Source organism: Taeniopygia guttata, chromosome 12 (assembly GCF_048771995.1).
Source record: "Taeniopygia guttata chromosome 12, bTaeGut7.mat, whole genome shotgun sequence".
NCBI lineage: Eukaryota > Metazoa > Chordata > Aves > Passeriformes > Estrildidae > Taeniopygia > Taeniopygia guttata.
Window position 1 is genome coordinate 8,628,788 of NC_133037.1, and position 25,607 is coordinate 8,654,394.

At 40.1% G+C, this 25,607-nt stretch overlaps 1 protein-coding gene across 1 annotated transcript in view; it reads right to left on the reverse strand.

The window, feature by feature from the left end:
* Positions 1-1,199: 1,199 nt before the first annotated feature.
* PRKAR2A (protein kinase cAMP-dependent type II regulatory subunit alpha) overlaps positions 1,200-25,607 on the reverse strand; it is a 59,686-nt gene continuing 35,278 nt past the window's right edge. The window contains exons 3-11 of the mRNA XM_002188654.7: positions 20,631-20,683; positions 18,973-19,056; positions 17,697-17,803; positions 14,076-14,229; positions 11,062-11,163; positions 9,186-9,260; positions 6,699-6,764; positions 5,820-5,958; positions 1,200-5,311 (exon numbers count right to left, since the gene is read on the reverse strand). Coding sequence (XP_002188690.1) covers positions 5,178-5,311; positions 5,820-5,958; positions 6,699-6,764; positions 9,186-9,260; positions 11,062-11,163; positions 14,076-14,229; positions 17,697-17,803; positions 18,973-19,056; positions 20,631-20,683 — 914 coding nt within the window. The 3' untranslated portion in view covers positions 1,200-5,177. The remainder of the gene's footprint in view (positions 5,312-5,819; positions 5,959-6,698; positions 6,765-9,185; positions 9,261-11,061; positions 11,164-14,075; positions 14,230-17,696; positions 17,804-18,972; positions 19,057-20,630; positions 20,684-25,607) is intronic.

A 25,607-nucleotide genomic window follows, 5' to 3' on the forward strand; every position in this document is an offset into this window, starting at 1 on the left:
GGAGCAGAGAGAGAGCAGTGTCTGAGAGGTATCTCCGGGAAGCGGCGGGGACAGCCAGCACTGCCCTGAGGCACACACGGAGCGCTGCCGCGGGCCGGCACACAGGAACGCTCCCGCGCTCGTCCTCCAAGCACGGGTGTCTGTCCCGAGGCAGCTCCCGGTAAAGGTGGCGCCGGGCACCAGGTACAAACACCGAAGAGACTCTGCTGCCCAGCCTCCGTTCTGCAGGGACACACAGCTGAAACGAACTGGAGACGTGCACAGAACGAGCCTGGCAGCCTGTGTTTGCACTAATTGGGATGATAAAATAACACAATTTTAGTATCTTGTACCTGCTCTCTAAAGATTGGCATTAAATGTATCCTTACCACAGAAACAGCAGAAAGGATGGAAATGCGTTCACTCTGCTGAAGTAATTACACATTATCCTCAAAAGAACTTCACAGAATCTTATTTGTTTTACCAGAAGGCTCATCCAGGAATTAGCATGGAGCCCAGCAGGGAAACACTGCAGTAGCCCAATGCACATCTGACAGGCTGGAGCCAACCCGACCCACGAGACACCCTTTGCCTGCACCTTCACACGGCTCAGTCCGTGCAAAGGCCCTGCAGTATTCCAGCAGAGCTTGCTCAAGCTTAGCACCACAATCCACCTGAGCTCCACTCCTGGGCTGACTTAAAAATGGTACATGAACTGCTGAGCGTTCAGAAATAGAACTTCAGCCAAAGCAAATATAATTTCACATGTACCAAAGTAATTTTCAGATTGTTAGTTAAGTTAAAGAAAAGGCAGTTTGCCACATAAAATTCAATAGCTGTAAGTGCAGGCTAACAAGATACCTTCAGAAATACTGTGTTTCTCTGGGAACTGAGAACCAGTTAGTGTAGTGCTCAATAAATCAGTTCCACAATAATTTGGCAGACTTATCAGAGCAGCCAGTTTTACTGGGACCAACACTACCTACAGAAGCTGGTATTACTTTTAAGATATTAGTAAAATTTCATCACCAAGCAGCAAAAGTTGGGTGGTCAGGTGCTGTATAAATTTTTTGTTGTTATTGCAGTAGGGCAGGTGCTGCTCTCCATGAGGCTCTGGCAGAAGGAACTCACACAGGCACTCCAAGTGTATCCAGGGAGCTGCTGTAAGGCTGGGGGCTGTGTCAGCTGCAGTGAGTCAATAACGAGCACACACAGGACTGTACAGGAAGGCTGGACACAACAGGTCAGTTTTTTATTAACCAAAAGTGAAGCTGAACCCCAGAGTGGTTTAACTTGTTAAAACCATATGTTTATATGGCAGATATTTTCCTTTCATGTTCAACACTACAGTGCAAGAACCAAACTTCTCAGCTGTTCATCCTTTGAGAATCAAGTAGTAAAATGAATTAAAATAAGGGTCCCTCAATGAATCAGTTAAAAAAAAGCCATTTAACTCAAAAGAACAGACCAATTTTAAGAACTATCTTATTAAATTCTCCCAAGTGAAAGACCTTTAAAAGCACTTGGAGCCTTGAGGTAGCAACTTTATGCAGAATTTAATTCCCCTCCTGCCCCACAGAGGAAAATTAGTAGCGCATTATTAGCTCCAGCCAGCTAAGCTGCGTTGAGTGGCTCCTGTGAGGTGACTTTCTCTTGCCTCTTGAAATAGCAGTGTAGTGCTGCAGAGCACCAGGAGGAAATCCACAGGGAAGGCCTCTTGAAATAAAATGTATGGTTTGAAAAAAGTTAAAATGATCAGTAACAATTGTAACAACAAAAATTATCTGAAGTGAAAAAACCCAACGTGTATTTTGGCAAGACTAGTTTACAAATACAAGTCAAGAACAAGAGTCTGCTTTCAGCAAAAGAAAGAATGGAAGTGACATTCAAAGGGGTTTCAGGGTTTTTTCCCCTCTGTGCAAAATTGCACTTTGTTATCTAAGTTTTTATTTTAAGTTTTGCACTTTTGTTTCTAAGAAAGGAGCACTTCCACACTTTTTTGTTCTTTTACATTGTTAAACCTGTGCTGTGACATTAGACAGAAATATTAAGTGCCAGGATATTTAACCACTCAAAGCTCCTCTCACTGACTTCACAACAATCACAAGCAAGGAATCACAAACAGGACATGTCTTCCTCTAAGCCTCGAAAACATGATCCTCTGTGCCCACTTTGCTGCTGAGTTGTTTTATTAAAAACTAGATCTCTCTTCAGTGCCAATTTCAGAGACTCAGTGGCAGATTTACTGAACACTGAGTGTTAACCAAACACCTGGGCTTACTCTCAATGCAACAACTGCAATGAACAGAGTGCAAAGGAACAAGCTGAGATACAGGGATGGGGCAGATGGCCACAAACAGGTGCTGTACTTGCTCCCTGGACTCAGTATCAGCACTTGCACATAGCCCACTTTTGCTCACTGCTGGTGTTCTAACCAGATTCCTGGCAATACTGAGTATCTTACTAAAGAAGCTTTCTTTCCACTACCTTCATGCTCCAAAACTGTACAAAATGGTTGCTTAAACTAGACCCAATGAATCAGGCACATTGCACATTATAGTTCTTAAACAGATGGGCCTTCTTAGCAGCTCATTCTTTCAGCTCAAAGCCAGCTGCCTCTCTACACCACAGAGTGATGCTGCACAGACCCTGGATGCAGGATGGCACTGCCCAGTATGCCATTGCTCCAGGGAGCCCAGAGAAAGATAAAACTTCAAAAGCCTGTTCTTGTTCACATGGGATTGCAATGTTTTGTACATTCTTGTCTTTTCCTTTGACTTTTAGAAGCCATCACATTCTGCCTTTGAGGCAGAAATATCTCAAGAATCTGACATCAGCCTTGCCTGGATTTTGGTTAAGATTTGGGCAACTGCCTGTGTTTGCCTGCGCTGAGGTTACAGTCCTGTCCTGCACAGAACCAGAATCCACCTGTAAGGCAGCCCAACCTGCCAGGCTCCCCTGGATAAAGGAGAGGATATTCTGCCTGGGAGCAGCAAAGGCCAGCTGGTGATTATTCACAGCAAATTTCAGTTCACATGACAGTTTAGACAGCACAGAAATTCAGGCTGGTTCAGAGACCAATTCCTGTTTGGTTCACAGGCCAGTCATGAGCTGGTTTCAGAAACTCTCTTTGTCATGGAGCCCCAAGTATCTTAAAGTTATATCTGCTATCACTGCAAGGAGCTGATGAGTGGAGATTTTTTCTGGTTTTTTTCTTCTTTTTTGGTTGGCTTGGTTTGGGTTTTGTTTGGTTTTTTAAATACTGTGATGAAAACAATTATATTTGTCTTTGGTGTTAAACCTTGGAAGCATGAGTGAAAAGTACCTGCTGCTTCTTTGGCTGTAATTTATGACAAAGAAACAGCCCAGGAAAGCAAGTGAAATTCACTGTTCTAAAATACATGCAGTTAGAACAGCCACTAGACATCACGACCAGAACTTTAATAATATGGAAACACCAAATTCAGTGGTGTCCATTACAAATCATTTGCATTATATAAAAATATGACTGCAATTACAGTAACTGGACAACAGTCATTCAAATTCATCAACTTTCCATCTTACTCATATTGCAGGAAATGGGAGGAGCTCATCCACTATGGGGGAAAAACTGTCCAGAAATCAACTTAAGAGTTGCTGCTAAGCATCTCATGCCTTAGAGAAATGTCCACTGTGATAACTAAAAGCAGGAATTCAAGATTAGCATCCTTCCATTCTTGCTTACATGGCCATGAATAAAAAGAGCAAGTTCTATTACACTAGTATTCACTATTAAAATTTTATAACCCCATAAAACACCAATATGTTTTGCATGAGCTGTGGAAGAATGCAAACTCAAAGGGTCATAGATTTAAAACCTCCAAATTCAATATCTTAATATATATAGTCTGCTTGAACACCATAAAAATGTCCTCCTCGTGGTCTGATTCTTATTTAGATAATACCCTGGTAAAATCTCAGCCATATGCCAATTAAGGTCCTTAAAGCTATAGAAACAGAATCTACCTAATAAATGCTGCAAATTTAACAGGTATTTTAGATAAACATCATTAGCTTAGTTATCACCTAAACCAAAAAGACTCCTCAAACACACCAACTGCGTAGTTAGCAAAAGATATTTGCTTTACAAAGTCAAATGTTGCCAACTTTTGAAAACTTTAGCAAATCAACGTGGTATTTGGAAGCATTCAAGTGTCTAATGAAGTTAAAATACTGTGAAATGTTAGGACTAGGGGAAGCTCCTGTAAACAAGTACAGAAGTAGTCTTCATTTAAATTACAAAACATTCACCTCCTTAAAAAGCTTTAAAACTGACCCAGTCAACAACTGCACCCTGGGAAATGTAGTAGTATAAAGGATCTCTGTAAGCAAGAGAAGGTCATATATTGTTATCTCACCACCACAAAATGTACTCAGTGTCAGGAACAAGGAGCAAATTTGGGGAGATAACAATTACGACACTTTCAGGCCATTTGATCTGAACCACTGCACTTTGTTGGACAGCATAGAGTAAATCAATTTTCTTTGCTGCTCAGAAAACACTTAAAATACGTTTTCTGCATCTGGTTGCTAAGCAGACTCTCCCATGTCCCCAGCTCAGTTTACTTGGTTTAAAGAGTTCTCTGTATTTATTACCTGCTGCTTTCAGCAGGTGGACCAAAACTTCAGTGCCACCTTATTCATTGGCTCCATTGATACTTTAACTTCAAACCCAGATGCTACAATTAAAAGCAAATTTGACATTGTGTAAGGAAAGCATCAGATGAAGGTAATCAGCCCATAAAAGGCTTGTATTCCACAGGCTGCCTCTGCAGAACAGGCAGCCTCCCTCTACAGAATCTGAAGGGACAATTTACCCCAACAGTAACACCAGGAAGAAAGGAGGCTTCTATGTCTTGCACACTTTGGGTTTCGTATCAGGCACTTGAACTGTTGGACAGACGCCATTCTGAACCAAGTAAGTGAACATAGGGTTAGAATCATCTTTAATCTAGGTCTAGTAATGAAGTATCAGCAGCAAAGTGGAGGCAGGGAGGAGTGAGCAATCCATCTGTGCTGAGACTTGTTTATGGTTTCTAAAATGCCCAAGAAAACAGCAGCAGTAACTGTTCCGTAGTGTCCGTTGTCCTTGTGAGTTGTGTTGCTGATAGGAGGCTTTTCTGTGTCTTGAACTAAGAAGGCATTGAGGTACCCTGTGCCTAATTCCCTGGATCCATCAGGTCCATGCTAGAGCCAAACATTGCCACCAGTTGCTCCTCGTAATGTGTTATATTCCTCTTCATAATGTCCATGCAGGGTCCAAGCAACCTCTCAAATGCTTGCACATCCATGACTGTAATGGAACAGAGGTGAAAACAAGACTGTTTGTCAAAAAGGACACCAAATACCAGTCTGGCTTATGAACTCAGAACACAGACCTTCAGTTCAACCCACTTAGGGCTGAGGCTTCATAAGAAACCACAGAAACAGAAATCATGTTTCTGATTTCTCTCTCTACTGTTATTTGAGAAACAAGATTAATGAAATACAAAGCTGATCTCAAAGATAAACACAGAAGCCAAATACACGCCACAGTGGTATTAAAAGATGACCTGAAAGCTATGTGTGACAAACAAGTACAGGCCACACACATAGAAAACAGAAAATCAGCCATGAGGAAGCAGAAGTGCTTCTCCAGCTTCCACCTGGAGCTCCACTCCAGCCCATGCTCCCAGCTTCAGGAATCTGACTGCCAGTTACCAAAAGGTTGCTGGGTTTTGAATGGCTGCTCACTCAAGCATGGTCCATGAGACAAGCAAAGAACAGAAAAGGATGACTAGAAACACAGACCATCTGCTTACCTAAACATTTGACCTCCCCAACAGCATAGGCAGAGGCTGCTCTGGGTTTGTTGGTAACAAGTGCAAGCTCTCCAAAATACTGCCCTCTGTGACACCGGGCAATCTCCACTTCTTGATTAGCCTCTTTACTCGTCATAGTCTGTCAAACAGTGCAGTTTCATTATTTGCACACAGCTTTGTCCTTGTACAAGCCTACAGTTAATAATCCCGGATACTTTACACATGTGCAACAGCTCCATGGTTTCAGGCCTTCAAACTAGTGACTCCCAAGTCATGGCAGAACGCCTCAACACCATGTTCAGCTGGAAGTTTGGTAAGAAAAATGTGTGCCAGCCCACAAGTCTTAAGACAAACAGGTATCTACTGCTACAGCTTTGGGAACTGCTGTTACGCAGCCTAAGGCAGGCTTTATCATGCACCACACGCTGTTCCCCTGGCTGCTTCAGACTGTACAGAGACCCATGCAAATGCCAACATCAAATATGTCACTAAAGATAACAGACCCCACACTTTGTAATGTGCAGTCTCTACAATAATGGAAGGAAAGTTTTATCTCTACCCTTAAGGCCAGGGAAAGTGTATCAGTGTAGGAAGGGATGGGATGGGTTGAGCTGCTGGCTCTCTCAGTCTCTCATGTATCAGGTCAGTTTGCAGAGTAGCAGAGAGAAGCAAAAGACCTTGGCACCTTAGTAAAATGACTTCTGGCTGCTGCAGAACAGGTATGGGAGTCTACAACCTATATCACACGAACAACTATGATCAACATCATAAAACAATATGTTACAATAACTCAGGGTGGGGCTTTTTCACATCTCCTGTATTATTCAGTGAAATCAGGGATTGATTAATACAAAGCCTAATCACTCAATTTGAACTCACCTTGCTTTTAATCAAGATTTTTACTTCTCCAGATTCTACAATGTAAAAACAGTCTGCTTTGTCACCCTGTGAAGAAGAAAAGCTAAAATAAATTCTTTTTTACTTGACTGTGAAAGGATGCATAAATGGTATTAAAGCACTCACTTTGAACTAGGCCTTCTGCAGAAATCTGTTAGAATTGACAAACAATCAGATTCTTAACATTAAAAGGTGGCTGGTTGGGTAATAACACCAGAGGAGCCCAGAGGGAAGGAAGTATTAGTGCTCATCATTCAGTAAGGGGGCAGGAGGAAAGCAAAACACAAAGGAGATTGATGATATATAGCAAAATCACCTAAATGAAAATCTTCTGATCCCGATGAAAGTAGGCAATAGTTAGTGAAACTAAGCAGAACCTATAATTTTCAGAAGCAAATTTTAATAAAACAGGGATTGAGTGACTGTTTCTTTCAGCAGGAAGAAGGTGCCATTAAACTCTCCCTGGCCCTGCTTGAGCAGAGGGGTTGGACAAGGTGACTTCCAGGGGTCCCTTCCAACCTCAACTATTCTGTCATTCTGTGAGAGGTTCTAGAACATTTTTCACATCTCCCTCAGCTTCATCATGTTTAAAATCTTCAAGTGACCCCAGTTAACATCTGCTCTGGAGAGCTTCACCAGCACTTTATAATTTTAAAGTTTATCTGTGACAGAAAGGACCTCTCTTCCTTGTATTTGCCCCTGTAGGCCTGGCATAGGGCTGGAAGTCAGAGTGGAGGTGTGCAACGTGCCTCCTGCTACAAACCAAAAGCAAAGGACTAAAGGCTTTGGGGAAACAAAGGCTGGAAAAGGAACTGATAAGGGAATGGGAGCAGCTCACCAAAAAAAACCTGAAACACAGTGAGGAGAGAGAGAAATCTGACATTATTGTCAAGTGGTCAAGGAGATGAATGTGATGGGAAGGATGGAGAGAAATGGTTGTAACTTGAATATGAAACATGGGCTGGGAGAAGATGATGCAAGATTTAAACACGGAGTTACAGAAGAAATTAGGTCTTTAGCTAAGCTGCCTGGGGATGGTCGTAAGCCATCCAGTAAAAACTTTTCATTCACAACTGCCAACCGTCACAGCATGTAATAATGCTCAAAGCTAACTTCTGAAAGAGTAACTGCTGAAAGAGCACTTTACTTTTAAAAAGAATGGAAATAAACTGAGTGGGAGACACCCTCATAACACTACTAACAGTTTTCAAGTGCTTTAAAGTTTACTGCCCTTAATGAAGGGTCAAATTCCAGAAAAGTAATAAAAATTTTTAATTATTCACAAGGGAAAAGAGGTTCCTGGTATTGATGCAACTGCTTTAATATAAGAGTTATCATATCTTTTCCAAGCACAGAATTTCATCATCTCTAGCACTGTACCACCATCACCCAGACCTATCCAAACTATTAATCCTCCTTATAAGGATAATTACATCCTTGCCCTTAATTCAGTTATTAAAAAAGAATAAAACCATTTGTGTAATTGGATCACTGACTATGAATTCCCAGTTTTGATACTGATTTATAAGCTCTGATTTTGCTGAGAGTTCAATTTTCTCAGGGTCTTAAGCAAAAGGAGTTTCAACTTCAAAAATTGAATGAATTTGACAGTTACCAGCAAATTTGTTTCCTATATTCAGTTATCTGACATTCAAGATAAATACGATCAATTATTCAAGACACTATCAAGGATTCATATTCTGTCTATACAACACGAACAACATCGTAACCAAAAACCTGCAGTTTCAAGTAAGCCTTCCTTGCATTAACTTCTACTTGAACTAGAGCACTTTTACAACACAGTAACCCACAGCCAAATTTGATGCAAAATTCCAGTGTCTGTAACAGTGTTCCAAAAAGCTATTTCTGTCACAGCCAAAAAAAAAAAAAAAAAAATTTTTTTTTAAATTTTTTTAAAAATCAAACAGCTATAGCTTGAGTTCATCCAGCTTCATGTTCTACCACCCTGGCCTTGATCTACTGCAGCAGACAAAACATTCCCCAGTCACTAAAGGACTCAATTGAAACCAGACCACTGAAATACCTCAGGAAAGCACAAGAAAAAACAGTGGCTTCAATTAACCCTGACGGTTTCTTAGAGCTAGTGGCTCCCTGTTTAATCTGGTCATAGGGGCCGAGGAAAGCTCTGCATGGGGGATTTAATGGAAAACTGCATAGACATTTAATTTCAGCTTCTGAAGACACACTCATCTTGAATCCTTGCAAAGACTACTTATAAAACATAGATGAGAGAAGAAATACCATGAGGCTAAAGTAATAGAATAAATTTTCAGCAAAATAAATACTGTCTATTCCCCAAACATTCAAGAAGTGGTTAAATAAATCAGAAATATTAAAAGAATAAATGCCAAGTTGGTCCAAGTAATAGAACTCTGCAAGTCAATTCCAAACAGAAAAAACAGAAGCACAGAAAGGCGAATGATAAAGAGAAGTTTAGATTACAATTACCTGAGAAATTATACGTTCCCCATCTTGATACACCTTCTCTCCTATAACATCCACTATCTTCATTCTCTCTGATGGCTGGAACAAAGAAGAAAATTAAAAATAATAATCAATTATAGTTTATCTCTATGTACTCTTCTGAATCTCTGTAACCCCTCCTGAAATTAATAGGCATTCACTAGACACACAAACACACAATTTATAAATTGTGTAAATTTATAAAGCCACAAAATGACATTGTCATAGTACTGCAACACAGGTCTTAGGACTACCATAATCAACAAAGAAAATTGTCTAGTGTCTCATCCCTGTGCTTGTCTGGTCACTCAAAATATATCTGATTTGGCTAGTTTAGAGCAAAGGTCAGGGGAGAAAAAAATCACTTTAAGATTCAGTTGAAATTTGAAGAAAACACTCCAAAAATTTTTATAAACTTCCTATGAACAAAACTCTAATGAGAAATACCTGCAAAACATTAAAAAAAAATTTAACCACTATACACTTAAACATGTGTGTGGGAGGAATTGTGTCCAAGAACTCATTCCTAGAGTGAAGAGGAAGGGACATGACAAGGACAAGGGCTGTGAACTGTGAGCAGGCCCGTAGGATGCCCAGCAGCAAGGGCAGGAGGCAGCCCTGGGCATGCCAGGAAACATGCCTGAGTCTTCACAAACAGCAAGGGAGAAATGAGTCCTCTCCAGTGTTTCCCACCACTCATTTAGAACTCCACAAAACAATTTCTTTGCTTCAGAGCAGCACAAAAAAAAATCATACCAAGAAAGGAAGAAAATCCTAACAGTTAAAATTCAGCAGATGATTCAGTTGCAATCAATCCATTCATTCCCCAAGTACCTTCATCTTGCCTATCTTTGAGAAATCAAATTCTGGTCCATGCATGATTCAACTACAATGTGTCATGCAAAAAGCCATCCAGTGCTAATGAGTTATTTTTCTGTATCTTTAAATATTTGAGTCAATTCTGTGCTCAAAAAAAGTCACATTGATGGAACCAGTTTAAGCCAGGCACTGAGAGAGATGGTGGTGTAATTTATCCCTTCCACAGCTAACGACATATGTCCAAAATAATACATAGTAGAGGCTGTTGTTCACACCTAATGATATTTGCAATTTTGTAATCTTCTCCCAAAGAGGTTAAGAGCTCAAATACTAAAGATTAATGCTGGAAAGTTGTTTTTTTTTATGATAAGCAAAGTTAAATTATGGTTTAAGGCAAAAACAGATTATTGCAAAAGCAGGTTGGTCAGTTCCAAAAGCCCTTTGATAATACAGGGTGCATCAATGGAAGGGACAGTTTCCACACTGTTCCTAAATTCAGGCACCACACACCCCAACAGGACAGTGTGACTGCATTCCCAAGCCACAGTGCTTCCCTTTAGCAGTTTAACTCCTGAATACTAAGTTAAGCTTAAAGCAAGACTACAACAGCCCACATCTCTGTATCAAATTTAAAACCACTCCTGGCTGATAAAGGCCAGATATCTGAGCGACTGTATCCTTACTTCAATATCACACCCTCACAGGCAACCACAGCCCTGACCACCAAACTGCATTTTGATACCTGTTTCCTGAAATACATATAGGTAGTTTTTTGTTTTGTGGGCTTTTTTTCCTGTAAAGAGCTTTTAGAAAAATCAGACAGATAAAAATCAGCAAATCGCTATTGTGAATAAAGGATCTCGGGGAAAAAAAACCCCTAAAACTATTTCATCAATGCAAATTTGTGTAGCATATGTGATACCAAAGCAGCACTTAGTATTTTGTTCTAAGCAAAAACGACAGATTTCTGATACAGCAGGAACACTGACTGGAGCTGCTGCTAATGCAAGAATTTGATGTAGATGTCTCTGAGAGGTTTTACCTCCAAGGATTTAAGAAGGGGCACAGACTCAATAAATAATTCATATGTCTTCCTCTTCTTTGCGTTGTTTTTCAGTATAATTCTTCTGAATGTCACTCGATCCTGCAAGAAACAGCACAGAGAAATACATTACTCCTCTTCACTGAAATGCTCCCTGTTTAAAGAACTGACAAACATGGACAAGTATTTACAGTAAACGCCAGGACTGAGAAAGCAGCTGCTAAAGTGATACCACATCCATCACAATGCTGACTGCAACAGCTCCTGTTAACAGTACTTCTGGCAATAACAAATTAAAAAATAGGGAGCTGTAAGACTTGATCCTTCTCACATAAGCACTTAGGGATTCAATTTTTATTCTATCTTACACAGTTTTTCTGTGTTGAGTTTTGGGGTTTTGTTTGCCGGTTTGCTAATATACCTTTTATGCTTCTGCATCAAATGAAGGAGTTTTGCTCTTTCTATTGAAGCCAGTGAAAATTGGCATTTCCAGCACTTCTTAAGGCAACTGCAGAACTAAATCTGAATTGGATTCTTCTCTACTTGAATCACAGATTTCAAAAGTTGGATATTTATACTGCTCTCAGGTCAGGAACAGAGTATCAAACAGCAGCAGGCTTGTTCACTGCACCTTCTCAGATCCAAGAGCCAGCTTCTAGAAGGACCAATTCCTAACTGCCAGCCATGTGTGCGTCCACGAGGATGCTTGGGGGCGAGGAAAAACTGCCGGGGGGCGAGGAAAAACTGCCGGGGGGCGAGGAAAAACTGCCGGGGGGCGAGGAAAAACTGCTGGGGGCGAGGAAAACCTGCCGGGGGGCGAGGAAAAACTGCTGGGGGCGAGGAAAAACTGCTGGGGGCGAGATAAAACTGCCGGGCGCGCTGGTGAAGCCAAAGGCGCTGCGGGCGAAATCCCCTCCGGCCCCGCCGCGCTGCGCCCCGCGGCCACAGGGCGGCGCTGCGGGGCCAGCGGCTGCACGAACAACCAACCAAAAAAAAAAAAAACCACCAAAAAACCTAAAACAAAATTAAAAAAACCCACACCAACAAAAAAAATTCCCCCAGAAACATCCTAAGAGCCATTCCTCCGCTTCCCAAAACCATCAGCTGGTACCTAAGCAGCAGCATTTTGAGATGATGAAGAGGTATTTTTAAGTGGACATCTGTAAGGGATGCGGGCTGCAAATATTTGTAATAAGGACTTACAGAGGTGATAGCAATGGAACATTAAGGTTGAAGGATGAGGAAGATGAAAGGTAGGATGGTATTTTTGTTATCCAAAGGAGAAAAAGAGATCATAAAGCATAAGGGATTTTTCTGTTTTCAAAGGAATTCTTCAATGGTAAAACTGTCTTCAAATATTTGTTTTTGGAGCAGCAAAAAGACACAGAAACTGGGGGGGGGGGGGGGGGGGGGGGGGGAAGGGCTGTAAAAGCATTTTAAAAATCAGACTTCACCTGCTTGAGAGTAACAGTGAGAGAGGAGAAGCAGCAGTATTTAAACAAAAAAAAGCTGAGCTGTGAAGGCAGTGTGTGTGACCGTGAGGTTTCTCCCAGACACATTCAGCAGCAAAGGCTGAGGACATTTCCCTCCTCCAGAAGGGACCCACTGTGATAACTGCTTTGTGCCTGAGCCTTCCAGGTTTCTGCTGGCCTAAGCCTGCAATGCAGCAGGAATAATCCACATTTCCCAAACGGCAGATAACCAAAGAGCTTAAGCAATGACTTCTGCATACTAATAAAAATATGTTTAAATTACATCAGGGACAAAACAGTAGATGAAAACATGGCAACAAACAGAGTAACTGGAAGAAATAACTGAAGTTTGAGAGGAAAATGCAGCCTTAGTTAATAAAATGTTTACAGGATAGATGATTAGCAAGAAGTCCCTGTTCATCTACACCTTGCTAATTAATTTCATATAATCCTAGAAAAACTAAATCCAAAATTAACCCGATTTTTGCAGTTCCTTTCAAAGGGAAACCGGAACAAAGAATCATCTTCTCATTTTCCTCCTTTTATGAATGAACTCAGTTTGTAGCTAGCTGCTTTGTTCTGTCTTCCTCCAGAAATGAGATTCTGACATTACTGCCTGGCTGATTTACCAAACTCTTTTCTTTCACGTCACAAACAAAAGGGAAGCCAGATCTCCAGCAAGCACTGAGACTGCAGGAACAGCCGTGTGCTGCAGCTTATCAGGGCTACAATCAAGGTCACAGCACACAGCAGCCCCCAGCCAAGCTGCCCAGGAGCCCGGGGCACAGCACACAACACTTGTGGCTTCAAAGCCTCTGCTGATAACACAATCCTCTCATTATGCCAACCCTCACAGATGAGTAAGAGAGCACTGGGAAAATAACCCCATCCAAATAATGCAGGGAAAAGAACTAAAAAAGGAAACTAATGGCTACAGCTCCACATTCAGTACTTCTGGGCTAGAAACAAAGCAACACCATCACTTAGCTCGGCATCTCATAGGTCATGCTGACCCGAGAACCTCTTCCAAGGTAACAGAACTACAGTTTATTGTGAAGGAAAACAAAGCTTTGGGCAGTTTTCTGACCTCTTCAAATCACTAACATCCTCAAGAAGGTATTTAACACATTCCTATTCCCTTAAGAGACAAAATGGTAGGAAGGTGAGTTGAAAATGAAGAACATAATTTAGATATTATTTCCCCTCCCCACCCCATAAAACAAAAGTGCTTTAATGCCTCCACTGTCCCCTGAAGGATGAAAACAAAACCAGGAGGTTTCTCTTCCCCACTAACAAAAGCCACAATTACAGTAAAAGCAAAACTAGAGGGACAGATAGAACTAGTGATAGAGTTTTTACAGACAAGTTGTTCCAGAAAGTTCAGCCAAAAAGATCTGCACAATGGATCTCTCATGCCAGGAGATGAGATAGCAGATCCTGATAAAACACCTACGAGCAGAGGAGCGCTGTCAAGAGAAGCCCTGGACACGGTGAGGTACTGCTTAAAATATTATGCATATGAGAGCAACTTCCTTTCCTTACCAGTCCCCAAAGGGCTCCTTCTGTTGTGGCAACAATGGTGGCAGCTCTAGGAGTGTTGTACATCAAGGCCAGCTCCCCAAAACTGCCGTGATTATCGTAGCGGCCCACACAGCGAGACTGGTTGTCTTTTGCTACAACAATATCATACACTCCTCTGGAAAACAACAGAATAAACACTTTTTATTAGACAACCTCCCAGTACAAATCCTGAGAACAGTTTTTTGCTGTTACACAAATAGCCCTTTTATTGCTGTGTGAGATGGAACTTTTTGAGCTTTCCAACTGCCTTATTCTTGACTGCTTCTATCTATACTATTTAAGCAATAATTGTCTATTACTAAGGCATTTCTATCTTTACTATTTTCGCAATAATTGTCTCTTACTAAAGCATTTCACTCCTGATAGATATGGGCAGGATCTACCTGGTTTCCTCTGCACACTATTTTGACATTGCTGTTCTGGTCAGGGTGAGAAGTAGTCTCATCATCTTTAACAGCGACATTTCAAAGCATGTGTGTTACCCAGTGAGGCCTCTAGAGTGACTCAGATCCATCTCTATCCATTTTCTGTGTCAGCATTGCTGCAGGACCTTTGGGACACACTCAAGCCAACTGCTCACCCACTACTGTGTGTTTGTCTCAACTCCAGCTTCAGGGTATATGTATATCATAACCCCAAGATGCTCTAAGCATGCTGATATCTAGCCAAGATCTCTGAACAGAAAATGTTAAATGGTAAATGGTATTATAAAAATACCAAAAATGGTACTATATCTCACAACATCACTAGGTACCCAAGAAAATGAATTACCAGAAATGATACTAGGTCAGGAAGGAAGACACATGAGACTGCACAACAATCCTACCAGACATTTATACTCTACTGCTTACTCGCACCTAAGAGAGTAAGAAACCAACAGCATACTAAAAGTAAACCAGAAAAGGATTAGTGTTGATGGAAAGTGTCACTAATTCATGTAATGTCTGATATCTATTTAATGATTTGCTGAGAGGCACCAGAGGCAACAATCTTCAGAGTTGCTTTTTTGATCTGGAAGAGCCAGATGTGAACAGCTTAAGCAAAAGCAACAACTTCTTCCCATCCTTCAGCCTGAAAGTCACTTACTAGTGCCATTTATTTCCAAATAACTATAGCCATGTAACAGCCTTCAGCCAAGCGTTCAGCTGTCTTTGGCCCAAGGACTAATCTGGTGATGCAACACTGCTTGACCTTGGCTCAGCTTTATTGAGAAAATGGTTGCTGAGCTGTGAGAGAGTCCATGAACTAAAGACCTGCAAGATAAGAAGAATAAAAACAGACCGAAGTGTAATTGTTGAGATGGTAATCGTTACAAGCTCAAGGACTCAAGTGAAAAGTACTGACATGAAAAAATATAAAACCCTCAGGCAAAAAAAAGGCAAAAAACCAGAGGAGGGCAGCTCAGCAAGACTGTGGATCAGTCTGTGCCAAGAGGCAGCAGAGGCCAATGCTGCCCCTCCTGAGTGATGACTGCTCAATCAGCACAGACCCTGCAGGTGCCTCCTCAGCAGCAGCCAGTGTCCCACGTTCAGCCATGCAATAAACAATAAACACATCCCCCTGAGCTCTCCCCTCCATGCCCAGGGCACTGAACACCGGCTGCATCCTCAGCTGCACCTCCCCTGCCTGCTGCCCCTCTCGCATGGCAACAGACACTCGGACACGAGCCACCTGCTGAGGAAGTATTGCAGGCAGAAGGCTTTAGGAAAAAAAGGCCAGAACACAAAGTCACTGTTCATTTAGACAGAAAAAAACTAATCTTCAGGAATTTATTTTAGGCATTAATATTTGGGCATTAATTAGTTGGGAATAACAAGACATGCCTACTCATGGAACAGCTGGAGTCCTCAGAACTTACACTTGCACACAAGTGGAAACATTGGGGTTTTCCATAAGGCCCACTACTCTGCTATTCTTTTGCATGAAAAATTAAGTGTGTGGGAGGTGGAGGAAGACTGGAAAGGGAGAAAGGACTGAAAATTCCTAACTGCAGAAGTTTTTCCTAATAACCAAACAACCAGCAAAAGAGTTGCAGCCGAGTTACTGTTCACAGCAAAGGCTGCTACGGTGTCACCAGACAACACCAAGTTTAATCTCCTTCACTGTACAACCTTTCTGTCACATACTTTTTACTTGAGAATAAAACAAAATAAAAACCTAAAAGCCTGAAAACTTCCAATACAATTATCTATTGCCTGAAAAAAACTGTTGTGGATTAACATTGCATCAGTAGAACAGAGACCATAAAAGCATTTACCTGAGTATCTAAGTTAAGGTTCCATTTCACTTCTTCATTTTGGGTTAAAACTCACAGCAGAGAGTTTTTAGTAACCAACAGGGTAAGAGCCTTGCACAGGAACAAATCAAAATAGGCTGATGGTATCTAACATTTTTGAGAGGCTTCCAAACCAAGTTTAAGTTTCCTCAAAATTAGGAACCACTGCTCTGAACTCATCTTTGCAGAGCTGGTGGCTCTGGCTCCCACAAGTTCTGATCTGGAATACCTACTCTTATCTCTCTGATCCCTCTGGTGAATGTGGCAAGAGAAGGAACTCAGCCTGCCTGGCCAAAGAGGGGATTGGATGGAGGGAGAGCAGCTGAGGAAGACAACAGAGTGCAGAAATGGGGCACTGGTTTAGGCTAAGAGGTTGGTATGGCAGAGGACAGGGGCACAGGCATATATGTCAGAATATATTTGATGCAGCCTTATGTTTTGTAATTTCACTAATCAGAAAGAGGAATGTCCTTAAAATGAACAAGAAGCATTTCAAACAAACAATTTCTAAGCTAGAAATTCTTCTGCAATTCAAAAAGTAACAACCTGTCTTCAAGAACTGCTTTGAAAGCATTTCATACAATATGAATGGTGCCATTATTTCAGTGATAAACAAGATAACAGTGCACCAAAAAAAGCAGTTAAAGATCATATTTTATAAATCACTCAGTAATATTCTGTTTAATATTACAGTTTTGCAAAAGGAAATAAATCCATGTTCTTAATTACTCTTTGGATATGGTTATTCAAAGTAACATTAGCCAGATTTTTTTCCAAAAGGGTAAAAGATACTTAAAATGTTCATGCACACATGTATGTATTATATGCCTGTTACAAATATGTGATCCCCAAAATGATGATGTGACTTTGCTTAATGGAAGAAATTCCAAAATGGAACCTTACACTCTGTAAATACAAATCACAACCAACAGAGGTAGAGCAATCCCAACTCTCTCAGAAGTCAGTCGTCAAAATTAACTGAATGAAGTCCAGGGTTTTCCATGGTAGCTACTACTATGGTATTTATTTCCTATATTCTCCTTCCTGAAAATAATGTCCTATCCCTTCCCCTTACCACAGACCTATTTTTGCTGCTTTTCCCCCTCCTTCAGAAAAAAAAAAAAATAACCTTGCCTAGAAACAACATGTTATACAGCTGGTTTTAAGCTGTGCTTATGCTGATAGGCACAAAAACTAAACTGAACAAATTCTTTTCCTTTAGAAACTGTCTTCTAGTAAACATTCCCTGCCATTTCTAAGAAGCTGAAAAGAAAGAGCCTCTACATTTCACAGGCACAGCTGCTTACCGCTCAACGACATAGAAGTTATCTCCGTCATCACCTTGGTCAATCACATGTTCCTGAGGCTTCACCTTCCTCTCAAACATGGCATCAAGGACCTGAGACAGCTGCTCCTAGAAAACAAGCAGGAGCAGGGAGGAAAACCAACTATCAGAAAACACACCTTAGTGTGGGAAATGGATTTATAGAAAATTCTTAAAGTTTGACAGAAGGTCAACTTAAATTCCAACACTGCTGGACAAGGGTGAGCTCATTTCAATTGGTCTGGATAGTGAACTGGAACATGCACCACACTTTTGTACTTTACTGTACAAAAACACAAGTCATACTGATATTACATGTTGATTTCTACTAGCAGCTCACTCCTTTCTAGCTTATTAATATAAGTTCAATAATGCAGACAACCAGACTTCTAGCACAGAAGAGCCATTATTTCAAATTTATGTCCAAATGGCTGTATTTTCACATATCCTTTCAGTGCCAAAGCACACACACACCTTTGGTATAATCTGACACAGCTACACTGCAACAGACACACATAAATTCATATCAACAGTACATGCATTTCATTGTATATATGTCTAGAAATGGCACCATGATCTATTAGTAAATTATCTGTCATCATCTAAGAGTCTCCACTCATGATCAGGACTATATTGAACAAGACTCTCCATAGACTTATTTCCCTGGATAGTCTGTTGTCTTAGAGCAGCTGCAATTCTGGCCCAAATGAGACAGGACAGGTACAGATGTGGAGCCCACACAGAAAATGGGATAATGCTGGTTTGCACAGCAGGCTCCAGCTGGATTTCCCTGTTGAGCCATAACTAAACTTCCTTTTTTTGCAAGCAGTACAGCCAGGGAAACTGTGAAAGCCAAGAAAGACAACACCATATAAATGCCTTGCCTTGATGCTGACCTGCTTTACCATCTTGGCTCTTCCCAAGCCCATTAACAAAATACTTTCATTGCATTGTCAATGACCAGATGTTCGAAGTTGAAGATGTAGATCACAGCTGAGTTTCTAAAAATATACTGCATCAACACATAAGCCAGTCTTCATGCTGCTGATACACTTGAAATATTTACTGCACTCCTGAAGTTGGGAATTATCACTGCAGCATCTCTTGGCACGACTACACTGAAAATATTCCTTATCTTTCCTTATCTTAAACAGAATCCTATTTTGTTGTCTTGAAAAACTGTGTCTGAACTTCTCGATAATATTAACTGTACATAACAAAAATTAACTCAATTTAAGATTTCCTTAAAATGCTATTACCTGATCTAGGTTTTTGAAGAGCAGAATATCTTTACATGCTTCCTGCAGTCTGCATCGCTGTTCATCAGTTTTTGGATGAACTACCTTTAAAACAAAGTAGAACAGAACAGTCATGACAACAAAGAAATATGATTACAGACTAAGCCTTCACTTCAGCATGAAAAAGCAGAGCACAATTTAAGTGTCAAAAGTATACAGTCCTTTTTTGTTTGCATAAACAGTATTTATATAAACATATAATGGAAGACAGAATGAGAGACACATAAGAAAAATTCTATGCTGACAATTAACATATGAAAAATAACAGTGAAGAAAGACAAGAAAGAAGAGGATGCCTTTTCCACTCCATTCCCTTCCCTTCTAACACAGCCATAGCCACAGCCAAAGCTTGAACATATCAATCAGGGGAAGAAGTGATCAGTTTTCTTCCTGAACTCTTATATGGCTCTATTAGTCCCAGTATAACTACTGTTGGCATACAGGCAGTTTGTATTTTATATGATACATGAATCTCAGCCCATCCATTAAGAAGTTATTGAATAAGCGTGGTTTTTTCCTAACAAAATTACTTAAATAAAAGCTTTGTTGTTTGAGATTATTTTGTTACTTCCTTCCATTTATAAACATCAGGTTAAAGGAACCAATTCTCACTGTATCATGAAAATGTTTATATATGTGCTTGTTAGGGGCTATGAAAATATATTTAAAAATTAATTACCTGACATGCACCACATTAACATTTCTTACTTCTGGAATAACAAGGATTCCAAAAACCAGTTATATCAGTAGGCATTTCTAAAAATTTCTTTTTGAAATTAAACAGTTTCAGATCCTTGTTTTAAAAGAAAACAGAATGTGGAATCATTAGTCAAGAAAACTAAGACTTTTGATCTGACACACAGTCATTTTTTCTTTTTATAACATATAAAAATTATTTACAAAGTATACAAAGTATATTTATGAAGTATCTCTTTTTTTTTTTAAGAGAAATTATATTAGACTTAAATTTTTTTTTTTCAGAATTGTAAGCATCCTTGTAAAGGAATCTGGAAAAGAACACCAGAAGTTCAGGGAGAAAACACTGATTCTCACCAACCAGGCTACAAGATTTGCTCACACAAAGAACCACCTCTAAAGAAATACAATTACAATATCTGGATTTGCAACTCCTAGAAATTCCCAGCTTTCAAGAACAAGAGAAAAAACAGGTGTTTACAGACTTAAAATATTTCCAAGCATTACTCCTACCCAGGCAGAACTGCTCTGACAAGAAAGACAGTAAAAAGCATGTGAGGAATTTTAAGCACCCAAGAAGAAACAGCTGTGGTAAAACTCAACTAATTCTTCTTAACAGCATCGATGATCTAGGAATTGCCTCAACAAGTCTTTAACAGAATTAAGAAAGGAAAATAGCAAAAATTTTAAAGATGTTAGACTTAAGCACAGCTCTTGAGTCCTTTGAAGTAAAATTGAATTAAAGCTGTAGTGACTAAAAAAGCCCATGAGATAAAGTGGCTCTCAATTTCGAAGCAATGTCACTTTGTCAGTGTCACCACACCATGCTCAGCACAAAAAGCACAAGTGGTAAGAAAAGGCAATGTACATCTGCCTGTCATTCTGTAGAGAGCCCATGGATGGAGTGATTCCCTCACCCTTACCCTTTGTTCTGTATCTTCTTCCTCTTCATCTGGATTGAAAGCTTCAGCACAAACTTGAAAGAAAAAGAGAGAGGAAATAAGTAAAAAGAAGTAATTACATAAGAACAGCAAACAAATCAGTTTAAATACATTTCTTCTATTTTCCTACAGGAAAAACAAAATCACTTTTCATTTTGCCATTATAGTGTCAGAGGCTCAAATCCTGTGTGATCCCTGAGCAGGCACAGCATGGCTGTTCTCAGACTCTCATGTAAAAAGTCTGACTTACTAAACAATCTTGCCTAGCAAGTACTCGAGCATGGACACAGATTTCCTTTCAACTGGTATCAAGCATAACAATCTCCATTCAGATTCATTTACCAGCATCTTCTCTAAAATGCAGAGGTGCTCCACTGCTTTATTCTTTGCAGTGCAATGTAAAGAACAAAACACTGAGAAAATAGGAGCACAAGGAAGGATGAGGCACTTGCTCCACCTCAACTCTGATTTGCAAGTGGGTATCTGTATTTTGGAGCTTTTTTGATATAGAAAAATCATGTTTTCACAGAAATTAACCTGGGAACTTAACAATCAGCTTCACCACAGTACAGTCTAGGAAAAAATAGTATTTAGTCCCATGCCCCACTGTTCCTCTACCTCACTACATTTTAACCAAATTAATGTCAACTGATGATACAAAAACAACTCTAAAATTTAAAGAGTGATTTTTAAAAGGATGAGAACAGTTGTGGAAAACTACACACTATAGTGCACAGGGACATGGCTCTGCCAAACATGTCATTATACCTACAGGATCAACTGAAAGAGAGGCAATAATGCAGAGCTGCTGAAATTTCAAATCCTTTTTGTCCAGTTTTAATTCTTCAGAAAAGGCTTATCTTCGCTTATCTTAGCATTTACACTATTACACAGTCTTACAATACTGAACACAGACACTTTGGTCACCAAGCCTACAGTTCTAGCTCAGGTTTTCTTATTAATTCATGGATATTTATTGTTCTTGCATGTCGAAGTGATCTGCACATTCTAACCACCTGTACTGACAGTCAGGAAAAGTGAGAGTCAGTCCTGTTTTCATCTAGCTGTGCTCTTACTTTAATAAGGGTGCTTTCACTTCTGATGTTATACATTACTTATAAAATTTTACAAGGAAACATAGACAAGCATTTTCCTTTGTACTTTATCCAGCACTCTGACAATAGTGAAGACTTGGCAGAATGCCCAGAAGCTCACTGCAATGACATCTAACTGCTGAATGGAGTGAGAAAGTATACATAAAAATCCAGAATGTCTAGAATTCAGCAACTTGTAAATAATTTGAAAATGCACACATATCTATTGACCCTGTCATCGTGCACTCAAAAGGACAATAAAAATGCAAAATTCTAGCATAATTTACTAGGAAAGATTTGTTTGGTTTTGTGCATCTTGTGGTTTTTTATTTAGTATTTTTTTCTCCCTACCTAAAAGATACAAGTCTTTCCTAGGAAATTGGACTGTAATTCCTTTTTTTCCTGGAGAGAACGAGGAGACTCAAATACAACAACAAGCATTCCACTTACCAAACCACAATGTAAAAATGCAATCATATAATCATTCGGCACCAGGCATTTAGAGAGTAAGTATTGCTCATACAATAAACTCATTTAACAATACAGAAACAGTGTATTGACAGTGCACCTACCACACACATGGTTTTAGTTTAACAGAGCCACCCACACTTAGGGCAGATATTTGACAAAGGATAAACAGCTTTCTTCCCCAGCTGAAAAAAGTATAGTCCACACCAGAGTCCACAGATGACTGGTTTATGGGAAGGTGGATGCCTGCAAAGCTACAGAACTTGGACTGATAGGCTGATCCACTTAATATGCATACAAAGACACTAACAAAGAGAACATTATTAGCATTTTGGTGTGAAAGCTTTCCTCCTCCTTCCATTTTACAGTAAAGATCAAAGTCTATTGTGAAAGCTTTGGATTTTCAAATAAGGAACAGATACTAAGAAAAAAGGTTCCATGGTTTAAACAATATGGTGAAATTGGAGATAATTAACTCATTTTTTACAACCAGTGTATCCTATGACTCTAAACTGGAGTCCAATTCTCTGTTAAGCACAATATTACATACTATAAATGGTCACATATCTATGAATTCAGAATCACTGTACCACTACACCATTCTATCATTCAAATTTTAATATTAAGCTGCAAATTTGATTTTGTTCCCACCTCAGCTGCAGGGAAGCTATTGCTAAAAATGCATCAAAATTCAGGAAATTTTCTTCAAGATTTCCTTGGGAAAACAGGTTTTATTACCACAGCTAAAACTAGAGCATTAAAGAAAAACCTTATCTTAAAACACACATCAAAGCAACACAGTAATCTATAACTTCAGTTTGAAATGGCTTTGGTTAAGGTTTGAAAATGTAGGTTTTCCCTATTTGATCTTACCCAGTAAGGGTGAAAACAGCTCCCAAAGCCCACCAAGGATACAGACTAGGACTTAGTGCCCTTCCCTTACATATGGAAATCACTTCTGTAATGCCCATGAATGGGCACCACAGAAATTCAGTAAAATCATGGCAAAATGCCACTTCTTCCCAAGCTGTCACATAGAATGCCTTCCCATTATACTTTCCATTCTTCAAGCTCCTGCTGGGATTTCTTTTTCCATGGAGAAGAGTAGGCCAGACATTTTGACTTCAACCTTCGACAGCTCTGATTGACAGGACACTGTTTACCTGCAGGCAGAGCTGTAACACTCAGTGTAACATATCTTTTGTGGTATGCTTAAACAGGGAGAGAGACAAAATTCTCAAGCTTAATTAACATTGTGATACACTTGAAAGCATACCGAAACCTTTTCACCCTACTCATAACAACCAACAGTATTTTCCAAATACTTTAAAACGTGACTAATGAGAAGAAAAAGCATTACATCAAACCCATCCCATGTTTTATGGTGCAGTATGTCAAATTTTTCTTTCCACTACTGTTAATAAGTAAATCACCTGGGGAAGTCTGTACTGTTGAACATATGACTTGTGTGTCAGTCTTACCTTCAACATGTTTCATGTTATCTGTGCTGCTTTGCTGTTCTTCTGGCTGTAAAGAACACCCATAACTACCCTAAACTCTGCCAACCCCTGTCAGAAATCTAGGGAATTTCAGGACTCATGAAGGTTATTCATTTGTGTGTTACAGTACAGCCAGTCCTAATGAAAAAAACATCTCATCTTTCATTGTGACAGAGTGAAAACACCCTTGACCCATTACTGGATACATGACTGAATTCACATATTAACTATTTAAGTGTCCCAACAAAACAGACACTCTGAGGCAAGCTTATTCTTACGAGGTTCTCCTGAAAAGAGTTGTTTTTCAGACTCATTAAAATGGGAGCTGGACGGGATCTCTCTCTGAAGGCCATCCAGTCCAACCTGCCCCTCCAAGAGGAGCTATTTGGAATTATGGGCTACTTTGGGGCTGACCTGGAAACCTCCTGGGGCAAAGATGGCACATCTCTCTGCTAACTTGCTCCACCACCCAAGGGGGAAGATGTTTTCTTAATGTGCAACCTAAAGCTTACCAGTATCTTCATGTAATTTGAAGTGACTTCTGAAATCACACCTTGCCTAGTGGAGATTTTCAGCACAACTCTGCCCTTGAGCAAGTGCTAAGCAAGAATCCACCAGTGGAAGTTATACAGCAGTGTGACACATCTGCAGCTCTACCAGCTCACACCATGCAGACCAAGCTTCCTTCCAAATCCACCCATACATAGTTCAAATAGCTTTGGAACATAAAAAAATAGTCTTCAATTTTATGAAGCTTTGAGATAAAAAAGAAATTCAGGCTTTTATCCTACCATCTACATTTAGTCTCTCTTAGCTTCTGCAGCTCTCATGCTGCACCTTCTTTGGCTTTCAAGAACATCTGTTAACACTTCTGAAGGCTCAGAAGTGATACAGCTCCATCACTGCTTTGTTATGCAGGTGACAGCATCTGAAAGGAAGAGATCTTTGTAGCTGCAGCAATGACACCAGCAGTGGATGGGTGAGGGGAAAGCAAGGGGTGGGGAGAGAAGAAGTAGCAAGACAAGTTTGCCAGTACAAACACCACCTTTGTTTATGCAAGTTTTAATCACTCAAGATAATATTGTTCTGCAAAATACGTGTTTTGTCAAGATCAAAGTCCTTGCACTCCATAGAAATCTGTATGCAAATAACAGTTGAGCATTTAGCTCTGGCAAATTAATACAGCCTCCAAGAGAAATGCACACCATCCCTGACCCTGAGAGATCACTGTTTTTTTCAAAATAACAGCCAAGAGGCTGGTGCCTGAACATCTTCAAATACACACAACAGAAGGAAATTTAAGTTCTACGTTTTATGTAAGGTGAATGCGTTATTAATATTTCTGTTGCTACTGAAACAAGTAGCAAATAGATGCCCTGTCATACTCCCTTTTCAATTTTGGACCCCACCTTCTGTACTGCAGAGTGAAATCCTATTCACTCTTCCTTACTTATGAGGATGCATCATCTCCAATTGATCCTATCAGACCCATTAATAAAAATCCACTCAGAGCAGTACACTTTTCCAGTTACTTATTCAGAGGAGTAATTTTAAACTATGCTTAAGGCAGTGTTCTTTGCATTTGAGTTTGTCAAAGCTTCAAGCATTTTTTAAGTCTGTCTCTCAAGGGACAGATGCCTGGCCTCTTCTGGGAGCTCCATGCCAGCTGGAAAGATGACCACTTCCAGTGGCTTGTCATTCCCTCTGACAGCTGAGCTGCACTTCAAAACGATGCAGTCAGATGAATTAGGAAGCTTGAACAGCACTTACACACAGGTCTTTGCTGGCACAGCTAAATGTGATTTTCCACACTTGGAAAACAACTTCAAGTTTCTGTTACTGGTTAGCTCAGAACTTTTTGGTTCAGAAATTGCACTTTGTTTCTCAAGTGAAAGATC